Raw genomic sequence first — 24,942 nt, forward strand, 5'->3', positions numbered from 1 at the left:
GTGATTGTCATAACTAATTTATTTGTTGGTTCAAAACCACTAACCACTCTAAAGAGTTGTTGTTATGAAAATAAATATGTTTAATTCACTGTGTTATTTATTGAATGAGTAAAATTTTATTCAATTGTTCTACACGATGATTTTTAATCGGTGATCAGGAACATTTTTTTTGTAACTCAGTAATTGATGTAGATCACGTTGAAGTCGTAAAATTACATGGAAACAAACTTGTTTTTTTTATCATAATTTTAATTTTGAGATCAATTTTATCCTAAAATCCTTGGCACTATACGAGGGGTGTTCAAAATATTCTCGGTATGAGAATGAAAACAAACAAGTACGAAAAGTTTGATATTTTTATTTTTCAATATACTCCCCCCTATGTTCATACACTTAAAAGATCGATCAATTATTTTTTTTAATCCTGCATAAAAATATTTTTTATCTTTGGTGTAAAAATGCTCCTCCACTGCCACCTTCAATGCTTCATCATCGGAAAATTTATTTCCACGCAGATCCTTTTTAAGATTGGGGAACAAAAAGAAGTCGCTGGGGGCTAAGTCCGGACTATACGGTGGGTGAGTAACAGTTTCAAACCCACATTCAACAATAGCTGCCTTGGCAATATGAGCAGTATGGACGGGGGCGTTGTCATGCAGAAGCATAACACCTTTGGTTAACTTTCCTCGCCTCTTTTCTTTGATTGCATCCTTTAATTGACGTAGAATGTTAGCGTAGTACTGTCCTGTGATATTTACACCTTTTTCTTTATAATCGATCAGTAATACTCCTTCACAATCCCAAAATATCGTGGCCATGACCTTGCCAGCTGAAGGGATGACCTTGAACTTCTTGGGATGAGCTGAACCCTTAATGTGCCACTGCATGGACTCTTGTTTACTCTCTGGGTCATAATGATGAACCCAGGTTTCATCTCCAGTAACTATTCTTTGCAGCACCTCATCAGGATTTTCACCGCACAGGTCAATAAAATCGGAACAACAAGCTACACGCATGTCTTTTTGAAGCCGAGTCAGCATTCGCGGAACCCATCTTGCACTTACTTTTGACATATTAAGATGGTCATGGATAATATCATGTACGGTACCAATAGAGAGATTGGTTACTTGTGCTATAGATTTTACCTTCACTCGACCATCTTCCAATATAAGTTTTTCCACTTTATCAATATTTTCTTGTGAAGTAGCTACTACAGGCCGGCCAGGTCTAGGGTCGTCTTCAACACTCTCCCTTCCACGTTTAAACTCGCTTGACCACTTTTGAATGGTAGATAAAGAAGGAGCAGACTCACGGTAAACACAATCCATTTCCTCTTTTATGGTTTTTTGATTTTTACCCTGTTTTGTCAAGAATTTTATCACGCATCGATGTTCTAATTTAGTTAACATTGTCAATTCCCACATGATGTTCATGTTTGTTCAGCAATTGCAGAAAAACAAAAGAACATCTCGGTTCGAATTATACTTTTTTTTAATGTCAATGAATAAACCTTAGCGGCCAGTAACGAAAGAAATTTTAGAAGAGGTTGTAAGATATCAATACCGAGAATATTTTGAACGCCCCTCGTAGATGGTCAAACCCATTTGTCAGTAAATAGGAACCAAAAAAACTATACTCATCCTTTTCTTTTGGGTGCTAGTACTAGTGTAAGACAAAGATAGTATGATTCTCTCTGTCTATGTTTGAAATGGGACAGTCCTTTGACACACTTTAGTAATCGGTATCTATGAGTTGTAGCCTCTTTACAAACTTACTGGCAATTGATAATTTATGAGTAATAACTTGTCATTGTCATTATGCATAAACAAAGTCATAGATCCGTCAAATTTCCCGCCATATCGATGGCAATTGACGTATCGTAGTTACTTCATGTAGGATAACCATTTATTTAGTGGTTATTAGTTTTCATTATGTTTTAACTTTTAATTAATTAAACAATGAGATAATTGCTTGAGACCTAGCCTAATAAGTCTAATTTGGGCTAGATATTAATATTTTTACACTCCTGATCACCGCTTAAAAATCATCGTGTATATTGGGGGTATTATGTTACAACAATGTACGGTCGCCATCAGATATATCTGGACATGCCACATTGTCAAGGCGTTAAAGTGCGTGTACAGATATTTTAAGCTCCTTGGCCGCTCCAATGATGGCGATTGTACAAAACAAATTATTAATTACGAAATTGGGACTTAATCGCGTATAATTAAGTTTTAAAATTACCTCCGACGTTTCGAGAACGGCATTGTGGTGACGGCGATCTGTAGAAAGGGTTCTAGGGTCATGCAGCTCAATCCACCGGTTTTGGTCCTAACCTGTAACCAACCAGTTGGTTACTCTAATCCTTTTGCATAACCAGGCGTGGCTCACTCCGCGATTTCGTCGCTTTGCTACAGGTAGCTAAAAGTACATCCGTTCGGCCCTTGGAGGATATAATCAAACGGAGACGCCATGTCTGTAATTTTCTGTACAAAACAGTCTGCCGATTTTTGCGGGGGAGGGGAACGTCAAATGTATGCGTAACGTAAAAATAGCCATGTCAGATAAACGTCAGTCCATACATTGTGTATGACCGTTGGCCGCCTATTTTCGACAGAGGGGAAAGCCTGTCAATGGCTACTCCGTTTAGTTGTATCCTCCAAGGTTCGGCCCCAATTTTGGGGAAAGCCATAAGCCGCGCGTGGCGCTGTCGCCACCTAGCGGCCATATCTGTGCTGATCGTAACAGACGCGTTTTGTTAGAGAGTGAGTCTTCTGTACTTAGTACTATTATTTATTCTGTGGCATAACTCTAATCCTTTCTACAGTAGAAAAGTCCCGGAAGCTATTGAAATAAAAATAAACAATGCTATTTCAATCGTCACGAGGGATGTCATAATTTATGATGTATTTATGTCAAATTTCATGCAAATTTATATGAAAATATTAGGCTTATCCAGGTGTCCAAGAAAATATTGTATTTATAATGGCACTCCCTCACTTCGTTCTATTTGAAGTCGGTGCAAAGTGAGCTTAAACGGACTCTACAGTAAGTTAGTGCACATGCTGCGAATGCGACTCAACCTGAAGCCCGTTTCTCAAAGGCTTGTAACTTGTAACTTACAAGCTTGGAAGTCCCTTTCTAACAAAAGCTGTCAAATAGTGACACCCGCTCGTATTACAAGTTACAAGCTTTTGAGAAACGGGCCCCTGCCTGTCGTTTTGGCCCCACAATAACATTTGTATAAAGTTGTATTATTTTTGTTTATTACCTGTCTATAAAATGCGAGCGAAGAATAATTTTGGTTGACGAACATAACATAATGTGCTTCTGCGATCTTTAGACCTCTATTTCATGCTGATGTCTGGCGAATTTATTTTCATCTTAAGTAATGCAATTAAGAATAATACCAAGTAATGAATAACATGTGTTAAATTTTAATTTTAAGTTAGTCATGCAAAGATATAGAGGAATTCAGAATATCTTCTTGTTGTGTTTGATGTCAAACAACCATTTTATTGATTGGGAGCTAGAAATCCTTTCCTTATTTTCTCATTTTGCCTGATAAAATAAAAAAAACCTGCCATTGACAAATTAATGTCAAGACGTCGTGAAGCCTATAGAATTAATTGTATGTCTGTGGTGAAGCCGGAATATGTCAATTAACCAGCGTCAGCGATGACATTAATGTCTGTGAATTAACCAGTGCGATAGAAGGAAAACAAGAATGCTTAAAAACGTATTGCTCTCTCTCCTCTTAATATATTCAAAGTGCATCACAGCGTCAAAACCACACAGCAAACGTCCGCAAGAAATATGGTTCATCGAGTGTCAATTGGGAATCGTAAAAGACGCGGATTGTCCCGTGGACGGGGGCTGGTCGAGCTGGTCGCCCTGGTCCCCGTGCCGCGGCCCCTGCGACAGCATGGGCGTCCAGACCCGCGCCAGGCAGTGCGACAACCCGCCCCCCTCCAACGACGGCACTCCTTGTTTAGGCCACGACGAAGAAACTGCATCCTGCTTCCTCACCAACTGCACCGTGGATGACTACAGACGCCTGGCTTACGGCAACGGGCCTCGCATGGAAGCCATGCATCACCTTGAAGTCGTCCCCGCAATCATGGACAGATGCTTGCTAATGGACTGCCCGTACGAAGCCATCGAGGCCGCCCTCATGGAAGACAACACTTGGGGTCTAAACCCGGAAGTCGTGTGGAACTCTCTACAATGTGTCAAACAGAATATGGGCTGTCTAGTGACCGGCGAATGGGGCGCTTGGGGCGAGTGGTCCTCGTGCAGTGCTCGATGCGGGGAAGGCAAACGCTACAGGCTCCGACGCTGCGATTCTCCTCCACCCTCGACAGCGAGACACCTATGCACCGGAAATCCTCTAGAGTATCAGACCTGCGAAGGCGATGAGTGCGCTATAGAGAAACACGTCATGTACAGTGTCGGCGCATCGTGGGGGGAATGGAAGCCGTGGACGCTCTGCTCGGAGACCTGCGGGCCCGGGGTGAGGAGACGCCGAAGAATTTGCGAAGAGAAAAGCAGGCCGCTGATCGCCGGTACGTGGGGAACGCAGTGCCAGGGACAGCACGACGAACTAAAGGTCTGTAATGGGTTGAAGTGTGTGCTCGACGGCAGGTGGTCCGGCTGGGGTGTCTGGGGGCCGTGCTCGCGGACCTGCGGCGCCGGTCGACGGATCCGCTACCGGACCTGCACTCGGCCCGTGCCCGCCGGCGGCGGCGCGTCTTGCCAAGGGCCCAAAACTGACGTAGACTCCTGCCACCTCAGCCCGTGCACCACTTTTTCACACAACATCGCCGCCCTAAACGGAGACTCCTTCCTCAACTACAATTTCGAGAAAAAACGCTCAACTTTTTTCCATTTATACATAAGGTTCTTACCGCTGTCCCCTTATGGCACCCTGGCGCGACGCGGCGAGCTACACGACCCTTTAATGAGACTAAGTCTTCAAAAGTGGCTAGTTTGTCTAGATGCGAGTGAGCTTACGAAAACATGTAATTTGCATAGACTATGTTCCCCGTCGGCCATAGAACCGGCAGTTTGGCACAACGTCTTAGTTACTATAACTAACAACGAGGTATCGTTGAGACTTGATGACGCTCGCATTTCTATCAAAAGCACTTTCCCTTGTTACCCAGACTTAGCAAATGATAATATGAATATTTTTATAGGTGAAAAATTACATGGAGAAATTCAAGAAGTCGTAGTGAATTTTATTCCGATGGGCTTGATTCGACCCGAGCGCCCTCGATCGGATTTTTATCCCGCCTCGATTCGTAACGTGGTTTTTGATGAAGGCAACATCGAGGAAGGCTTTCTGACCCTTGATTCCGATCATTATTTGAGACTGCCGTGTTTCGAAAACCCGGCTGCATGGCAGTTGGATCTAACAGTGAAGCCTAAGGGAGTTTCAGGAACGTTGGTTTTCTTGCGGGACGGAAGTAACAATAGCTGGTTACATTTGTCTCTTCAGAATATGAGACTGAGGTTACAGGTTAGTTTTCATGGGTGTCGAACAGAAAGCTCCGGATCTGTGAATTACTATCCTGACGAATGGCTGGACATAGTTGTAATAAAGAAAAGATATACTTCGTCAGTGGAAACGTCAATAAATGCTGGTGAACGCATATACGCTGTTTTAGAAGAGAAAATTAGATTTCAAAGGAAAACGTGTAAATTAGGAAGTTTTTTCAAAAAATGTGATACAAGCCCGATTCCCATAGCAACAAATTATTCCGACGAAGACCTTTACAAACAAAGCGAAAATGTAATATTGCCTCTTTGCGACGACGAATTCTTTGTGGGAAGCATACCTTATGAGTACAACCAGGTCGTTAATGATGCCGTATCATTTTCAGGCATCTTAGCTCTGATTGTTATAAATGGGGAAATGCAAGATTTGCACAAGCTTAGTATGGAGAGAAGCAGGAGCGACGGGGTGCAGGTGTCCTCACGGACTGCGAGCGTCTCGGGCTTTTACCATGAAGTCGCTTGGGGATTCTCCAACCGACTAAATCTGACATGTCTACACGCACGAATGGGCTTGCCGCTTAATATAGCACACTGGCTGTACCTAGACACGATTATCCACAACAAAATCAGTACTAAAACAGCCCGTTCTATTGACGACGGTAGAGTACTAAGACTTGTAGCGTCAGCCGAGAATGAGCGGCTCCTGAGAGGTTTCTATACATGCCGCTCGCACAGCAAGCGATGGACACACAACATAGTCACATATGGCGTCCTAGGAAAGGTTCCCGAAAGACTTTCATCTCCAGACACTATCACAGCCATTGCTTTAGTGACAACATTGATGCTCATAATAGGAACTTTAGGATGGATGTTCGTGGAAGCTGTAGAAGACATTAAGCATGGGTATGGTTATTATCGCGACCGGCATCTAACTCCTGAAGAGGAAGCAGAGGCTATATGCGATTATATAGACAACAACGTCCACCTGATCGGGTCTCGGAGCGCAGCGGAGATAGCTAAAGCCAGAGCGAGACAAAAAGGGAAAAAGAAGCAGGAAGCGAAAAGCAAAGAAAGCGTGGCAGCTCAAGAACCTCAAGGTATGATGGAGGAACTGGATAGCAGTTCATCCAGACGCGTGTCGATGCCAGCTATTGAAGGTTCCGAAGACCAAGACCCAAATTTGTTCACATGTGAACCTTGCTACGTCAGCTCTCCAAGACACGGCTCGAACATAACCCCTCGATCTTACTTGACGTCTACCTCAACCGACACGGTGAGCCCGAGGGTGTTATGCTCCAGGTTATTGTTGTGGAGAGGCATCAGGTCGAAGAGGATTAGGAAAAGAGTGATCGGTCCTAGTAAGCAGAACTCAAAATTACTTACGATCAAGTCTTCGACCTTCGTGGATCAGTCCCCTGCGAAAAAGGTGCTGGAGAGGTTTCAGAAACTCAAGAGTAATGATTAGTGACATCTGATCGTTTATTTATTTAAGTCAGTCTACAAGGCTGTTCGTCAAATATCAAAAGTGTGACGAAAATCGGAATAAGGGCTCATTTAGACGGCGCGCGAACTCGTATAGTACCTACGATTTTAGTTAGAAATGATTATGATTGCGTACCTTAGGTAATAATATAGGTACGGTACCTATATTATTTGCCTTGCCTCTTTCGCACTCATGAAATGTTCACCTTTTTCACACTTCAATTAGGTATCAAGTATATTAAGCATTATTCTCTTAGAACATATTATTCTACGAGAAAACCTGTGTTAAATATTAAAGTCATGATTTTATTTGATTAGAATTTTCTTGGTTATATTTTCTTGTCATCATAATATTCAGTGTGTTGTATTCAGTACAAGAATGCTTGTGCCACACACTGGTGGAATCCCATCTTTAGGCTCGCAGGAAACTTGACGTAAAAGAAACACTTTTTACTAACGTACCATTTAATCGTTTTTAAAGATGTATTTTATACGATTACAGTATGTACATGTATGTATGATGAATGACTAAACTAGTTGAACATTAAATGTCAAGAAAACAGTAAAACAATTAATAATCATTTTGAAATTAATAATCTAACATGTGTCGTTAAATTGGGGAGATATTTTATATTTTTAATATTACACATTTATTCGACTACCTATTTTAGAGTTGAACCGAGCTAACTTTGCATGGCATTTGCAATGACGAAGTGTGGAAATGTCATCATCAATGTCAAGTTTCGATGAAAAGTATGACCTTTATAATGCCATTCCCTTAATTTGATCTATTCAAATCGGTGCTAAGTTAGCTTAGATCGACTCTATTAACTATGGGACATAAGACACGCATATTTCAGAAAACATGCAAATATGTTATTGAAAGAGCATAGGTTACGGGTGTAATAATTAGTTATATAATATCTGGGAGACTGAGCTTTGCTCGGTAAACATATAAAAACTCAAAAAATGAGCGTTTTCCCAGAGAAGACCTAGCTAGATCGATTTTTTGCCCCCGAAAACCCCCATATACCAAATTTCATCGAAATCGTTAGAGCCGTTTCCGAGATCGCCGAAATATATATATAAATAAACAAATAAACAAGAATTGCTCGTTTAAAGGTATAAGACGTGCTTTTTTCTTCGTGGAACATTGAAAACACCTAAGAGTCTTAAAACCTTACAACCCCTAAATAATATTCAAATGAGCTAATGCCTAAATATTATTATATTATACATCTGTCAACGATTACAACTGGGGCCTATTTCTCGAACGATATTAGTCTTAATATTATTAGCGTGTTGTCATGGCAACCTATACGATTTGACAGTTCGTAGACTAATAATATTAGTCTGATATCGTTCGAGAAATGGGCCCCAGTACCTATCAACGATTCTGGAAAAGGAGAAATGTCAAAATTGAAGCCAGTTAAGAACAAAGAAAAATAATTCTGCGAATAAATAAATAGAGTGAAACATTTTATCCTTTCTAAAGTAGCACAAACAACTATTAATTGCATTAACAACAGTGTTGGCCGAAACGTTAATGCAATTGAAAATGTTGGCCATTAACCATTATAAATTGAACCTTAAACCATTAATGATTAATGGCCAACATGTTCAATTGCATTAACGTTTCGGCCAACACTGATTAACAAGCATTAAACCAACCATTACACAATATCTAAATTAAATTATACATTCGAAAGTAATTCGCGTTATACATGTAGTGGCAGTATGTAGTCAGTACGTACCCTATGTTAATAAATAAATGTTAATATATTAATTCATTACAATAATGATATATTAGGCTGATTATAAGAGCCTGCAAAATTGTAAATAATGACTAATGAGCGCGTAAACTTGTAAAACCTATTAATTAAAATAGAATCCTAACTCTAATAACTTAAAACTAAAATAGTAGTTAATACTGAAAGTTTCTGAATCGAACCACTTATATAATGATAATGCAATTAAAGAAACACTATTTTAGGTAGGTACTTACTTGAAAATATTTTTTTGGGCTACTTACAATTAGAGATGCTTAGAGATGCCACGAATATTCGGCACGAATAACGGCCGAGAGAGGAGCCGGATATTCGGTATTCGGCCAAAACCACTATTCGGGGCATCTCTACTTACAATATTCCGTTGTTTTATTTTATAATGAAACCTTCTTGTGCGACTGTGCCGTAGTGCTCTTCCAGAAACAGGTTCGGTGTTATGTAAAATGTACTGTATGTTAGAAAGTATAGAAATAGCTATTGGCAAGGTGCGCAGTCGGTGGAGGGGGAAGTGGCGCTGATCGTCACAAACACAGGTAATCTTACGGAATGTCTGACATTAGTACTAGCGGCAGTCGCTTGAACTAATTTTACTCCATAAGATTTAACGTAGAAAGTCTGCCAAAATGAGGGCAGCACCAGTCGTGCACCTAGCGAATAATGAAAAAAAGTTGTGGCATTATTGATTTAGTTTTTGTGAATCCAGAAACTTTCAGTAATAAAAAGCATTTGATTTACTTAAATTAAAACAGACCTTGTACTTTTCAACAAGCGATTTTTTTTCGTACCATAACCTGGTCTGTCCGTCTATCACAGCCTTTAATGTGGAGACCCTTAAACGCGGAAAAGGTATCACTATACAGTGCTTTTATGGGTCCTTTTATAGCACACAATAGAAATAATAGACGCTGGAAATCAAAAGAAGAGTTTTTGGCATCAAATTTTGCTTCACTAAATGACGCGGGATCGCGCTAACTATGTATTTTATAGCAGAGTAGGTACCTAATGTGTTAAAAATTTGAATTTCACATTATTCATTTTACTGAATTGCACAAATTTTATGCTACAAAAGGTGAACCTAATGTCTCAAGGTACTTTTTAAGAAGTCATCGCGCGTTTACTACCATTATTTTACCCCCTTTTGGGAGTGAAATCCGGGTGCAAAAGCATCCTATGTGACTTTCCAGGTTACATACACCTGTATGTCAAATTTCATATAAATTCGTTTATAATGATTGAGATTGGAACCAGGCGAGATACATTTTGGTTAAAATGCCACCCCTAGAGATTATTGTTTGACTTCGCACATCTATCAACACTTTCTGTGAGATGAGACGTCGGTATTATTCGTCCGTGTACACAAATATGTAATACCTTTAGATATTTATTGTATTAGTTCGATATAAATATACTAATATTATTCAATTAAATAAAAATGTATAGGTATTAGTCGAACTATAAATAAAACTTGAACAAAGAAATCTTGAACAAAAAAACAAAAATTCAAAGACTATATCGCTGAGAATATTACACTACTAAATGTTTAATCGTTAAAAAGTAAAAATGTCTTAAAAACGAATGGATTGACACCTCAAAAGGGGTCCATAGTATTGACGATACACACAAACACATTCACAGACATACCGACACATAAGTGCATATAATTCATCTGAATATATAATGCCACTATGCAAAGCGAATTACTCTCGTGTGCATGCACTAAAATGTTGGAGCCGTGCACACACACGTCACGCAAGCGGTGTGCCGTCTCTCATACGGCTTTGTAAATTACAACGCGCACGTGCAGTCTACGTACACGCATCCGGTGTGCACAGGCCTTAGGCCCGTGATACACTTGTAAGTTTTACTTACGTAAGTAGGGACAAAGCTATTTTTTAGAATGAGATAACGATATTCATCTCTCATTCTGTAGTAAAGCTGTGTCCCTACTTACGTAAGTAACACTTACAAGCGTATGGGTCTTACAATAATATTTTTATGGAAAAACTAAAATGAATAGTTATCGGCACCAGAGTTGAGGTCACACACCTACAACAAATACATACATAGTCATGTAATGGCATCCAGATTTTGAAATTAGTGTTTTTAATCGTACCGATAACCAGTTCAACTTGACCGATTCGTTTCAACTCTCCTGCCGACTTCAAAATGTAACTACAAAAGAACACGAACTTACTGGGCCTTAAGCATTTATATGCGACATCTATGGACAAATAGGCTACATGACTCATTTTCATTTATGGTATCAATCGATCGGGTTTGTTTTTAAGATCAAATGTCTATATGGGACCCATTGCATTAAAGTAACACAAAAGTCAGAAATTGTAGTCAAAGGCCGACAGTCGCACTTCACTCGCGAAACGCCCTTAACAAAACGATAAATGAACGTGAGGTCAAGGTCTCTGAGAGCCCATTTTGTCGTATGGACAAAACAAGAAAATTGCGTTTTTGTCGGTGAAACATTGCGTTTATTTATATAGTTGCTATACAATATTTTGTTGGATAAAATGTAAGGAATCGAATGGTACCCTTACTTTTATCGTTTTTGGAAGTAAAAAAAACTTAAATTTTGAAACTTTCAGGTCCTGTATTTTTGTAACATTTCCATATTTTATTAATATCCACATTATTGTGATAAATAGCTTTTGTTTGCTATCTGTTTTACTACATTTTGTTATAAAAATCAATGTGTCGTCATCCCTATTATGTTTGTCACAAGTTGCTCGACTCGTGTTAACAATAATACGTATTGATAATAAGTATAATAATCCGTAGCGAACTAAAATAAAAAGATAATAAACGTCACGTTCTTACGATAAGTTATTCCAATAAAGTTACTTATATCTAATACATTTTTGTTACTTAATTAATTGTAACAAAACATGCTCTAGGCAATTATCATGATAAAATACTTAATATAGGTAGGTATAATTTATGGACTAACCTACATTTTTTATACTGAGCATGAAAACTCGATTAGAAATCGACTAGATTTTTTTATTTTGTTAAAATTGATTTCATTGCACATCAATTGATAATATTGGTATGTCAAAATACCGTTACGACTAGGTTTTTAACATTTAGATATTACTCATTGTAATTATATTTTGTACATTTTTACTACTTAAATCTATTTTTTCTATAAAATAGGTACACATAATTTAAAGATTGGATAAATATTCTCACGTAATTAATGTCTTTATTTTCTAAATACCTATTTTAACGTTGAAAAACAATGTAACACTAAGATTCAACTAAGTATTTGATTATTACAAAGAATATATTTTATTCCTTTGTGATTGTTTTAATTTTTTTTATAGTTGAAAATAAATATATACAAATACAAATTAAAGTACTAACAAAATGAAAATTAATATCCACAAAATATCATTTATAATCTGATCGTATCTGTTGCAAAAAACTGTTGTTTTAAAAAACAATTTCATATATAAATATAAGTAGAATAAGTATGGCCTTGTATGACTAATAATATAGATTTTTTTAAATTATCCTTCCGAATATCCTTACCGTCTAAACAACAAGATTGATTACATCAATAGTATTTTTAAAATATATTTCAATATATTATTGGAATGCAGCGTTTGCCAAATATTGCATTCGAGATTCCTTAAAGTTACAATTTGGTCCTAGTAACATTTGTGAAATCACACTGGCCAGTCACTAGGAATACAGTTACATAGGCCAGTCAACTTTTAAAACCACACTTATTTTGTCTTTTCCGTTACTTTCTAACAATTAGCCGCTTTAATCCCTCCCTGCTTGGGGGGTGACCAATAATTATTTATCGTGCATCATATCAGCTTAGTATGAGGGTATCGCCTGTGGCAAAAGTGTAGATGAATAAATCTAAACTCAATCAGATACCGGGAAGATGTTGCAATTTAATATAAAAATAAATATACGGTGTGAAATTAAGTAAAAATGTGTATAAAGCTTTTAATAAAGACAAAGATAAATTAGAGTATGGTCAAAGGCGCTTTTCAAAGATTGCATACACTCTAGAAATCGATCCACCGCTGTGACCGGGTGGCCTAGAATTTATGGCATTAGCCGCGAAAGCTGAAGACAATTTCTCATTTAGACGGTGCGAGAACTCGCACGCGAGTTTTATTACATTGCGTCGTTTGATCGATTGGCTGAATTGGTGTAACCTCAGTGGTCCGCAATGTAACTAGAATCGTAAACGAGTTCGCGCGCCGTCTAAATGAGCCCTTAGTGTAAGGCCTGAGTGGACGCTCGGAGCGGAGCGTTCGGCGGGGCGTGCAGCGTGGCGTCGGGCTCACAAGTGATGTGAGCAGCGTGCACTAAGGCCGCTCCTATACGCTTGCATTTGTTTAACATGAACACCGCTTGCCCCGCCCCGCTGCACGCCCAACTCGAGCGCCCACTCAGGCCTTACACTTAGGCTTCGTCACTTTCTTTCCTGACATTTACTTTTCATGACAAACCAGTGTGGCTCTAAAAGTTGTTTAAAACCCTTAATCAACGTGTGTGCTCTTCCGGCGACTGCGGGGCAGGTCCGGGGGGCACGGCGGCGGGGGCTCCGGAGCGCACTTGAAGATGACGGCGGTGACCAGGACCCCGGTGCTGAGGAATGTGGAGATGGTGAAGTTGGTCATGAGGTTGAAGTCCTGGGAGTCCATGTAAACGGTGAAAATGCGAGCTGGAATATATGGTGATATTAGGTTCGTGAGGAAAACAATGAGAGCTAATTGCAGATTTCATAAAGTACCTAGTTAGGGTTCCGTACCCAAAGGGTAAAAACGGGACCCTATTACGAAGACTCCGTCCGTCCGTCCGTCACCAGGCTGTATCTCCCGAACCGTGATAGCTAGACAGTTGAAATTTTCACAGATGATATATTTCTGTTGCCGCTATAACAACAAATACTAAAAACAAATAAAGATTTAAGTGGGGCTCCCATACAACAAACGTGATTTTTGACCGAAGTTAAGCAACGTCGGGCGGGGTCAGTACTTGGATGGGTGACCGTTTTTTTGCTTGTTTTGCTCTATTTTTTGTTGGTGCGGAACCCTCCGTGCGCGAGTCCGACTCGCACTTGGCCGGTTTTTTTTTATAATGTGAAAGAGAGATGGATGGAAACCATAAAGGGTATAATAAAAATAGTGGGGATCAATTTAAGGGCATATTCGGTATCGTGTCTGATTAGGAAAAAGCATTGATATAGTATAAAGAACTGGATACCCAATCAGCCGCCAAAAATGGCCCCACAAAAGTGATGTCAAAACAGATCATGCATTACTTTTTCGTTTAGTCTTGTTTGAAACGCTCAAATGTGAAGTTGTCAACAATTACGAAATGTGCCGTTAAAATATGTAAAAATAACAATGATAAAACAAGGAAAAAGGATGGAATGTATTTCTTTCGGTTAGTTCTTTGGATAGCATTACATAATTTATGTAATCTGGTGGTAATTTTATGGTTTTGAATAAATTAATTTGTTAGTACCAAAGAAGGGATGTTAAGGAACAAAAATCTAATGAGTCGATGTGAGGTCAATATTTTTTTATATTTTTATATGGAATTCATAAGTAATAATATTATGTTTAAATTCAAGATTTCCAAGAAAACCTATGCGACGTGCAAAGTGGACTGCTATTTAATTATAGCAAGAGATAGGGGTGATGCAGTTTTAAACAAGGCAAAACGGCACTTGTGTGTTCGGGCCATTTCCCTGTTTCCGACATATACACCACCAATAAGGGCTTATATCGACTAACTGTAAATGCTAAACCTGTCGGAACACAGTGACAACCACAGGATTTTTTTTATAAAGTATAGGTAGACTTTATAAAAAAAATCCAATCAGTATCTAAATGTCCCCGTACACCCGCGCTATGAGTAAATGTAGATCTTAGATACACAGTTATTTAATAAGTAGAATTTATTTCAAGGAAATTAGTATTTAAAGACGTATACTTACGAATTAAAAATTTAATTTGTTTGAATTTGAACCACGAATTAATTTTATTTGAGCTCCCGATTAAATTAAATTTGTTTTATTTATTACTTCAATTGGTTTTCCTGTACGGTAATACATATTAAAGTGTACCAAAGTGACTCCATTCGTTCATTATTCTCGTTTGACGTTGTTTGACGTAAATACGTTACTAAAGTGCCATCGGACTAAATTTTTTAACAGTGTTGGTACTTATGTTTGCAAATTTGACACTTAATGCTTACGACATTAAGCTCTTTTCTGTACGAAACATTTATCTTGACTCAAAATTTACGTAAGCGTTTTTATCATCAATGCAAATGGTGCGAAACGTCATTGGGATCCACATTTCTTGACGTTTTTGTTCTGCTTTGTGTGTCTATTTCTTTTATATTAAGTCAGTGGGAAAAAGTAAAAAAAACCGGCCAAGTGCGAGTCGGACTCGCGTTCCAAGGGTTCCGTACATTAAGTCCGCCTCACGCTTGACTGCACATTTCTAATAGGTTTTCCTGTCATCTATAGGTAAAGAACTATTTTGTGTATTTTTTTCAAAATTTTAGACCCAGTAGTTTCGGAGATAAGGAAGAGGGGGGGAATGGTAATTTTTTGCCTATTTTCTTGAATAACTGCTAAACTATTTAGCCTAAAATATTTAAAAAAAAATTTGAGATTCTTACATTGAGCTCTTTCATTTGATAACAACACGATATAGTTTGAAATACTTTCTCATTTACCCCCCAAAATGGCCTCCATATTTAAAATTAATTTATTTACGTTACATGTCCATCTTTGGGTCACAAACTTACATATGTGTGCCAAATTTCAACTTAATTGGTCCAGTAGTTTCGGAGAAAATAGTCTGTGACAGACGAACGGACAGACAGACGAGTGATCCTATTAGGGTTCCGTTTTTTCCTTTTGAGGTACGGAGCCCTAAAAATGGACGCGAGAAATTTCCGGCCTTTGTAATCTTCATACAAACAAAAATCTGCGTCAAAAAACTTTTATACCTATGATAAACGAATGCCAAGTATTATATATATATTCCTTTTCAAAATAATCAAAGCACACCTTGAAAACTAATATTTACCAGCAAATAACGCTTCAATAATTTTATTATAAGTCTATTGTTATTTCTGAATGGCGTTTAAAGTATGCAAACAGTTATCACCTGCATATACAGCAATATTGGTTTAGTATCAAGACCGTAAAACCATTCAGTATAACGATGACAAATTATGTTTGTCACAATCTTAACCGTGATATCACAGTGTAAAAACCGGCCAAGTGCGAGTCGGACTCGCGCACGGAGGGTTCCGCACCATCAACAAAAAATTTAATAGAGCAAAACAAGCAAAAAAAACGGTCACCCATCCAAGTACTGACCCCGCTCGACGTTGCTTAACTTCGGTCAAAAATCACGTTTGTTGTATGGGAGCCCCACTTAAATCTTTATTTTATTCTGTTTTTAGTATTTGTTGTTATAGCGGCAACAGAAATAAATCATCTGTGAAAATTTCAACTGTCTAGCTATCACGGTTCGTGAGATACAGCCTGGTGACAGACGGACGGACGGAAGGACGGACGGATGGACGGACGGACGGACGGACGGACGGACAGCGGAGTCTTAGTAATAGGGTCCCGTTTTTACCCTTTGGGTACGGAACCCTAAAAAGTAACAGTGGACCGACGCCATTGTTGTTTGCGTAAATGCCGACACCGCAAAATAACACAGTAGCGTTGACACGACTTTTACACACTGACACAAACATACCAAATATTTTAAATAAGACACGCTAGCCCTGTAAGTAGTACCGAGCTACTAACAATGGCCGTGTATGTAGCTCGGATGCGCTCGTAAAAACGAAATGTAGGGAAATGTAACGCGCGTGTAAGCTTATAGGTACTCGTACCACCTAAACGACCGTCTGGGGGCCGATTTTTGAAATTCGACCGCTGGATTTCGTGTATTTCGTTCAGTAATATCTCCACTACTAGCCATGTAAATTCTACTAATACCACTAGATTCCCAATTTCTATCGCTCGTATTTCAAAAATCAGCATTTCGCCGTTTTCCACCCATTTTCGAGTGACGAAATCGAGCGATCGAATTTCGACCGCTCGATTTTGTCACTCGAAAATCGGTGGAAAACGGCGAAGTGGTAATTTTTGAAATTCGAGCGATAGAAATTGGGAATCTAGTGGTATTGATCACTCGTTTTCAATTCTATTGGTAGAATTTACATGCCTAGTAGTGGAGATATTACTGAATAAAATACACGAAATCGAGCGGTCGAATTTCAAAAATCGGTCCCCTGGACGTATACGCGCAGAAAAATACGCTAGTCTGAAACCAACACTAAGGCCTAAGATATTGTAAGTTTTACTTAGCCCGTTTCTACACTTGTAAGTTTTACTTACGTAAGTAGGGACACAGCTATACTAGAGAATGAGAGATGAATATCGTTATCTCATTCTAACAAATAGCTTTGTCCCTACTTACGTAAGCCCGGCTTACGTAAGTAGGGACAAATCTATTTGCTAGAATTAGGTAATGATATTCATCTCTCATTCTGTAGTACAGCTGTATCTCTACTTACGTAAGTAAAACTTACAAGTGTATCTCAGGCCTAACCATAGAGAAATATAGTAAGACAAGAGTGCTCACGCCATACATCAGTTCAAACTATTAATTTCAGTGTCTACATCTAGCATCGTGTAGCGGAACTATCAGTACTGCTACATCTATTGTCAAGTAGCAGTACTGATAGTTCCGCTACTCGATGCTAGATGCTAATAGTCTTTTTGGTACTAAAACTGATGTATGGAGTGAGCACTCTATGTATTTTTTTTCTCTATGGCCTAACTGTAGGTACTCACCCAAGTTGGTAGCGATGGAGATGACCCAAGTGGTGAGCGACACAGCATCAGCGTTCCCGTCCATTATGATTCCGATGATGTACATGACCTTGGACATGCCGCTCAGAGGAGTGCACAGAGGCTGCAATTTTGACATATTTCTTTTTCTCAAAAATGGATGGCAAAGTCGACGTTGCCGGTTAAAAAATAGGTCGCAAAGTGCGTGGTTTATGGTCAGTCAAAAAAATAAAAAGTAAAAAAGATTGCAGTCTCGATTTCGGGACTGGAATGTTGCATACAAATTCCATTACTTGTCGAGTTCCAAAGTTTTTAAAAGTTGAAATGGCCATATCAAATTAAGGCATAGGTCTGTTAAACAGCCAAACAGAGGATCAGTACTTATTATTATAATGTTGGTACCGCGACTATTTAGGTCTCAAATAGGTTGGCGTATTTTCAGCAGAAAAATACACCTTTTTTTTAAAGGCGGCAAAGCATATATTTTCAATGGTTTAAATTTTTTCTGTGATAATTAGACCGTTGCTTCGGTAAATAATTTCTATTTCTTGCACCATTTTTGAGAAAAGCACTATATATGACTCGGCTGCAAGGCTACTTGCTGGCTTCGGATTCAATGAAACGGACTTCCTAGGTCGTCCGTTTAAAAGGAATCCTCAGCCAGCAAGTAAGTACTTCCGAGCCTCGACAATAATGTACTATTAACCACCTGTTAGAAAAGGCAAATTTCTATGTAGTGGCCAATAACTATAGCAGTCACCCTATAAGACGATAAGGCATAAAAAATCGGGCTCATTTCTCCTGATAAGAAAAAAACTTTGTGTAACTTCGTATCGTGGTCCTATTATGATCTAGGTTACACTGTAGGTATTATATAAAACAAGTGCTCCGTGAACAAAATTTTGTACGGAGCACTAAAAACGTCGCACGCAATATGCTACAGTAATAAACGTAAAATACCATGACTGATAACCCGTGAATGTGTTATAAAATGTTAATAGGAGCTTGGAATATCTATACCTAAAATTACGTGAGGGCATTTCTGCAAAAAAGCATGTTCTTCCGGTTATGAATTATCAGAGGATAGTTTGTTAGAATAAGAATAAAGTTTATTTAAAAGAAAAAATCCTTATTCACAATTATCAATGTCCTGTGGCCCCACACTAAGCTGTCACGTGGTAGCCGGATTCGGAATTCGTAAGCTAAAGGTTAAGTAAAAACTAATCATTAGATTAGTAGACCAGGTAATTTAATAGAAGAAAATTAAATTAAGTAAATCAAAGAAAGAAAATGTTTATGTATGGGCGTGTGTATGTGTGTGTGTGTGTAAGGCTACAGAAATTGTTAGATTTGTTAGTATGCAAGTGATTAGGTGATGACCTTCAACAGCATCTCAGTTTGACTGTAGTTAAGACCTTTCAACCAGTACGGTTACCATCAGTTTGTCACTGACATAAACGCCGTCGAGAACGTAATTTACTTTCTATACATCCCGTTTGCACTAATATGCGAGTGCGAGCGAGATGTATAGAATAGTATTTTATGCAACCGTTCTTTAAGAGAGGTCAAAAAAGGCGAGTGGTGTGAGTAACAATTTGAGGCGAAGCCGAAAATTGTTAATAAAGACGCCACGAGTATTTTTTGACTCAGTTAAAGAACGTTGCATACAATAGTTTTTCTACGACCAAGCACTTACTTTGAAAGAAAATTGTAAATTTAACAAATATTTTTAATTCAAGAAGTAGCAAAAATAGAGGGTACGGGCGGCAAAAGAATGAATAAATGAATGAAATTAAAAAAAAAACATGTCTATGGTTCACTTATTTGTCAGAGATGACATTTAAAATAAGGTTGGCAACACTGTATTTCATTCAATATTTTTTAAGTGGTCATTACACGAAGTATCGTAAAATCGCCAAAAAGATACTGGGTGTATGCCCAAATTTTTTTTGGGGCATAGACTAAAGACTTGTCTTGACAACTATAAGGTAGGGTTTTAAAGGTGTGTGCACGACTCTTTAAATGACAAATAAAAGTACGGGAGTAGAAAAAGTAAATTACGTTTTCGACAGCGTTTATGTCAGTGACAAACTGATGGTAACCGTACAGTTCTTAATTATTAAATTAAAAATGTCAATATCAATAAATTATAAACTAAAATAGATGTCATAGGTATATTAAATAAAAAGTGATGAAGCCCTCCAGTGGTGAAGGCCGGATTCGAACCGGCGTCTTTAGCAATCCGGGCTAACGCCTTGAACCCCTAGGCTGGCGGGTGGCTTGAACTCCTAGGTGGTGACTTTTTCTTTAATATATGACATCTATTTCAGTTTATAATTTAGGTATATATAGTAGTCGACAACAAATCAAAAATATTTAATAAAATACATAATTTGGTTTGTTCCCAAAGTGTAAACTTGTTCTAATATACTAATTGTGTAAACGTATTGTTGAGGGGATTATATTTTATTCTCTGAATTATGGGCAGGCGGTATGTGAGCGAGACACCGTTACACAAGTCAGACACTTACCGTCAGATAGGTAAGTATGTAGCTCGGTAAGATGCCCGTCGCGAAGCTGACAACGATCGTCCAGTACGTGACGACGGACGCCGTCGTCACGGACCTGTACAGCATCCGCTTAAACTTGAGGGTATAGTACAGCAGTACGTAGCTCTGGAGCAGTATGAGCGGGTACTCCAGGTAGGTGATGAGCGAGTAGCTGTTCGTGTAGTTGTACAGCGTCATCGTTGTGTACCTGTGGACAAAATGGTATTTTCCTACTAGTCAAATCAGTTATTAGAAATGTCAAAACGATTTCCTAATATGGAATTTAATATCTGGGTGACCGTGCTTCGCTCGGAAAACATATAAAAACTCGAAAATGCGCGTTTTCCCAGAGATAAGACCTAGCTAGATCGATTTCTCGCCCCCGAAAAACCCCATATAGTAAATTTCATTGAAATCGTTAGAGCCGTTTCCGAGATCTCCGAAATATAGGTATATAATATATATAAATAAATAAATATATAAATAAACAAGAATTGCTCGTTTAAAGGTATTAGATAGATAGATAGATATGAAACATTACATCGTGACGTCACGGTCAACTCACCTACTTTTTTATATTTCTATCCGATTGATTAAATAGAACTTATGTTTAATAAAAACAACTCCTATCTGTGTTTTTCTAATAATTATCTGGTACTTTATTTCATGCATGGTGTAAAATAATTTATTTTAATTACAGTATAATCTGATGATCCAGGCCATTCTGCGACATATATATTAACTAATAATTGTTTAATGCGACCCTAAACCTCTACTCTATTATAATATCTCGTACACTTTGTGCGCATAACAATATCAATAATCCTATTACCGCGGTAATTATCGTGATTGAAATTCGCCAGCCCCGGGCAACATAATTATCTGAATAGTCTTCCCTAATCTAACAACTTGATGATAATGATTAACAAACCATAGAGAAAAAATACATAAGAGTGCTCACTCCATACATCAGTTTTGGTACCAAAAAAACTATTATTTTCATAGTCGACATCTAGCATCGAGTAGCGGAATTATCAGAACTGCTATTTGTCAATAGATGTTGCACCGACCCAAAAGTCTAATGCTCAACAATTTCCAGCTAGTAATATAACCGGATTAGCCGGAACTCTATTTTCAACTCCGTCTGCTTTAATATTAGTTGTAAATTGTTGTTCAATACAATTTTCGTGAGTCGCGACTCACTAGACATCTAGTATCAAGTAGCGGTACTGATAATTCCGCTATTCGATGCTAGATGTTGACTACGAAAATAATAGTATTTTTGGTACCAAAACTGATGTATAGAGTGAGCACTCTATTCTTACTATATTTCTCTATGATCAAACTAAGAACTACAAAATCTTTCTAGCTTTGTTTCAGCTTTTTTCAAATATGATCTTGATTTTTAAGAAAATAAGAGCGTATATTTCATCAAACTTTAACGCTGTACGGCGGCGTCAAAAAGTGGTTCTTATTTCGCTGCTAGGGTTTTACAAACACCAACTACCTAACTAACACCGCAAGTTAAATAAAAACTTTGAAAAAGAACTGATTTCTTCTGAAGTTCCATTTCTTTTAATATCGCTTCTCAGGAGGGTGCTCAAGTTACTATAAATTATGTATATCGAAATCACTACAGTCTACATTACAAGTGCCTGTGACATTTGAAAGTTTAGCCGTCTTCGAGAAAACTTTCTAGACAAATTGTGATACTTCTTAGATATTTTTAACTTTGTTAAGGCCCACCCGGCTGACATATACCTACGTATTCGAATCCCGCCGGGATTCTCCCTCCCTATCACGACGCCATACTTATGATATCCTCGTGCCGCCCGCCATACAAAATTATAGCCAAGGAAGTTTGAATCTTGTTGTATTTTACGAGACGAATGAAATGTACCTACTTTGTTTTTAGGGTTCCGTACCCAAAGAGTAAAAACGGGACCTTATTACTAAGACTCCGCTGTCCGTCCGTCCGTCCGTCTGTCACCAGGCTGTATCTCACGAACCGTGATAGACAGTTAAAATTTTCACAGATAATGTATTTCTGTTGCCGCTATAACAACAAATACTAAAAACAGAATAAAATAAAGATTTAAGTGGGGCTCCCATACAACAAACGTGATTTTTGACCGAAGTTAAGCAACGTCGGGCGGGGTCAGTACTTGGATGGGTGACCGTTTAATTGCTTGTTTTGCTCTATTTTTTGTTGATGGTGCGGAACCCTCCGTGCGCGAGTCCGACTTGCACTTGGCCGGTTTTTAATTAAGGTTGACATTCCACCGAAACTGAGTGTACCTACATCCTAATGTACATTGGGCGGCCCGAGGATATACCTAAACACTTTAAAATTTAATTGACTTAGCATTTATTTCAAGGAATAAGATATAGTAATAACAAAACTTATAAACTATTATTCAAATTAAGTACCTATACACTTTTAATTAAATATGTAGCCATACTTGTGGTTGGGCATGAGAATTTTCTGTCTTTCGATGATAACTTTTTTTGGTGTTGACATCATCATCATCATTATCATAACTTAAGAGCTTATTTTCTCTTGTCGGTGGAGTAATCGCCAATCATTTATTTCTTGTGCCAGTCTTTTAATTTCCTCATACAACAAACACACACAACAAAGACAAAGAATCGCAAATTTTGAGAGGTATAGTCCTAAACAAATTCCCAAGGTCCTACTAAATTTAATAGATTTTTGTTAGGACAATAAAAAGTTATCGTCCAAAAACAGAAAATTCTCATGTCAAACAAGTATGACGTCGTTCCACAGGGCTATGGCATGTCCTATGATTATTCAATGCACGCCTTAAAATTAACACTTACCCTGATATCTCCATGATCATGGCTTGCAGCATCAGCCCGTCTGCATTCCTCGCCTGCCGCACGTGCTGGATCTGCGGCACCTAACATAACAAAAGTGTTGTAATATTTACAACTTAAGTTAGAAAAGATCTCAGATTAGAAGGGCTGCGATCCTCGCTCTGGGTCGTATCTGGTTCAGCAGGTTTCCATTGCAGTTCAGCGGGGAAATGCAGCGGGAATAATGGGGACCTTTGAACCGGGTACGATTCAAGGTGGTTTTAGATTTTTTAATCTTATTTTGACAAATTAATGTATTGCGCTGTATTTATTTGTAGTTTTAGTATATAAGTTCGTTTATAGGTATTTAAATTAGAAAAGATCACTTTATCGATTACGTTACGAATATCTTCCAATCATTGTTATACTAATTGACACAAACAGTTTGCGAACCGTGAAGCGCAAATTTTTGTCGACCACAATACCTATACATCTACGAATCAATAACTCTGCGAGACGTTGTTCAGCGACACGTTGCCTGCGAATCGAATCGATAATCTGCTAAAAAGATAATACGTAGAAAACATCCATAACTCAGGAACAAATATCTGTGATTGATGAACACACAAATAAATGGCCTTACCGGGATTTGAACCAGGGACTTCGTAGGCAATGAAAGCACCTAGTCCCCTCGGCAATTCAGAGTTTGAAGAAACATACTCTGAATTGCCAAAAAACCTACTTATTTTGGAGTTTGAACAAACGATATTCAGCCATTTTAAAAAGGAAACAATTTGCCATTTAGGCTTTTTGACAGCAGACTTTATGATTTTTAGGTACAATGTCACGATAGAGAAATGTCCTTTTTCGATGTTCGCTATAGGCCTTTTAATCCGTCGGCTGACTCGCTGCCAGCCTGAGGCCCTGTTGGCGGTAGGCCCTTAGGCCTTAAGCGCGTGTCTCCGGCTTTAGAGGGTCATTCGCTAGAGCTTACCTTCATGAAGCCACATGATAGGATGGTCAGCACGCTGAGCGTGTCCGCCACCCACGCCGACAGCCCCATCGTCGTCGTTGGGCCTGAAAAATAGCGGCTCTTTAGTAGCGTGCGTAGTAGTATGCGTTGTTAATTTTAAAAATTGCAAAATAAGGGACACCCTACTCTTTAGTAACCGGCACGACGGTTACAAGTTAACGGTATTAAAAATACGCACCTAAACCTATGAAGTGAAACATTATGGACCTAGCATATTGTCAATGCCTAAAGTCTGTAAAGAGAAGAGTCGTGGAATGTATTGGACCCCATACATTCCACGACTCTTCTCTTTCCGCACAGACTATAGGTACACATACTTTACTTTGTAAAATCTATATATCGCATATCGATGTTCGAAGTATATTAAAACACTGGATACAGCTAACATTGTATTCAATCTATAGGTACATGCGTAACACATTTAAATTTTGGTTTAATCTACATTGTAAAGAGTAGGTACAAGTTACGAGTTCATTCCAAAGTTAGCCCTCATTAAACTTTAGACGACGGAGCCAGTTGGATATACATATAATAGGTACCTTAAAACTTTCGTGAGACTCAGACCAGACATATTAAATTTATACCTATATTAAAACGGGTTACCTACATTATTTAAGGCGTAAATCGCTCGACATATTGCTCCATAATGAGAAATTTCAACAGGTTTTTAGGTGAGATATTTTATAACGGATCCTGAAATACTAGCAGTAAAACTCCACGTCACGTAAAATTTTGTATGATATAGGTATGAAAGCACGAAGCGTACATAACATATGTAAGTGTAGGTATAAAATCAATACAATACAGTACAATACAACTAGGGCATAGAAAGCAAATGATACCACAAAACTTTGCTATGTGCAATCCAGAACGCAATCTATAGGTATTCTGGCTTCG

The 24,942-nt window shown here is 38.3% G+C and overlaps 2 protein-coding genes across 2 annotated transcripts; one reads left to right on the plus strand and one right to left on the minus strand.

Annotated features, from left to right (window-relative positions):
- Positions 1–3,730: 3,730 nt before the first annotated feature.
- On the plus strand, positions 3,731–6,973 carry LOC134661577 (uncharacterized). Its single transcript, XM_063517706.1, has one exon. The coding sequence runs from the start codon at positions 3,731–3,733 to the stop codon at positions 6,965–6,967; it is 3,237 nt and encodes a 1,078-aa protein (XP_063373776.1). The 3' UTR covers positions 6,968–6,973.
- Positions 6,974–13,262: 6,289 nt separating this feature from the next.
- LOC134660924 (uncharacterized) lies at positions 13,263–24,092 on the minus strand. The gene is made up of 5 exons (XM_063516808.1): positions 24,007–24,092; positions 23,037–23,116; positions 20,178–20,403; positions 17,650–17,770; positions 13,263–13,473 (listed from the first exon to the last, which is right to left on the minus strand). The coding sequence occupies exons 1-5, from the start codon at positions 24,073–24,075 to the stop codon at positions 13,289–13,291; spliced, it is 681 nt and encodes a 226-aa protein (XP_063372878.1). The 5' UTR covers positions 24,076–24,092; the 3' UTR covers positions 13,263–13,288.
- Between the last annotated feature and the right edge of the window lie 850 nt (positions 24,093–24,942).

This window comes from Cydia amplana, chromosome Z (assembly GCF_948474715.1).
Source record: "Cydia amplana chromosome Z, ilCydAmpl1.1, whole genome shotgun sequence".
Lineage (NCBI taxonomy): Eukaryota > Metazoa > Arthropoda > Insecta > Lepidoptera > Tortricidae > Cydia > Cydia amplana.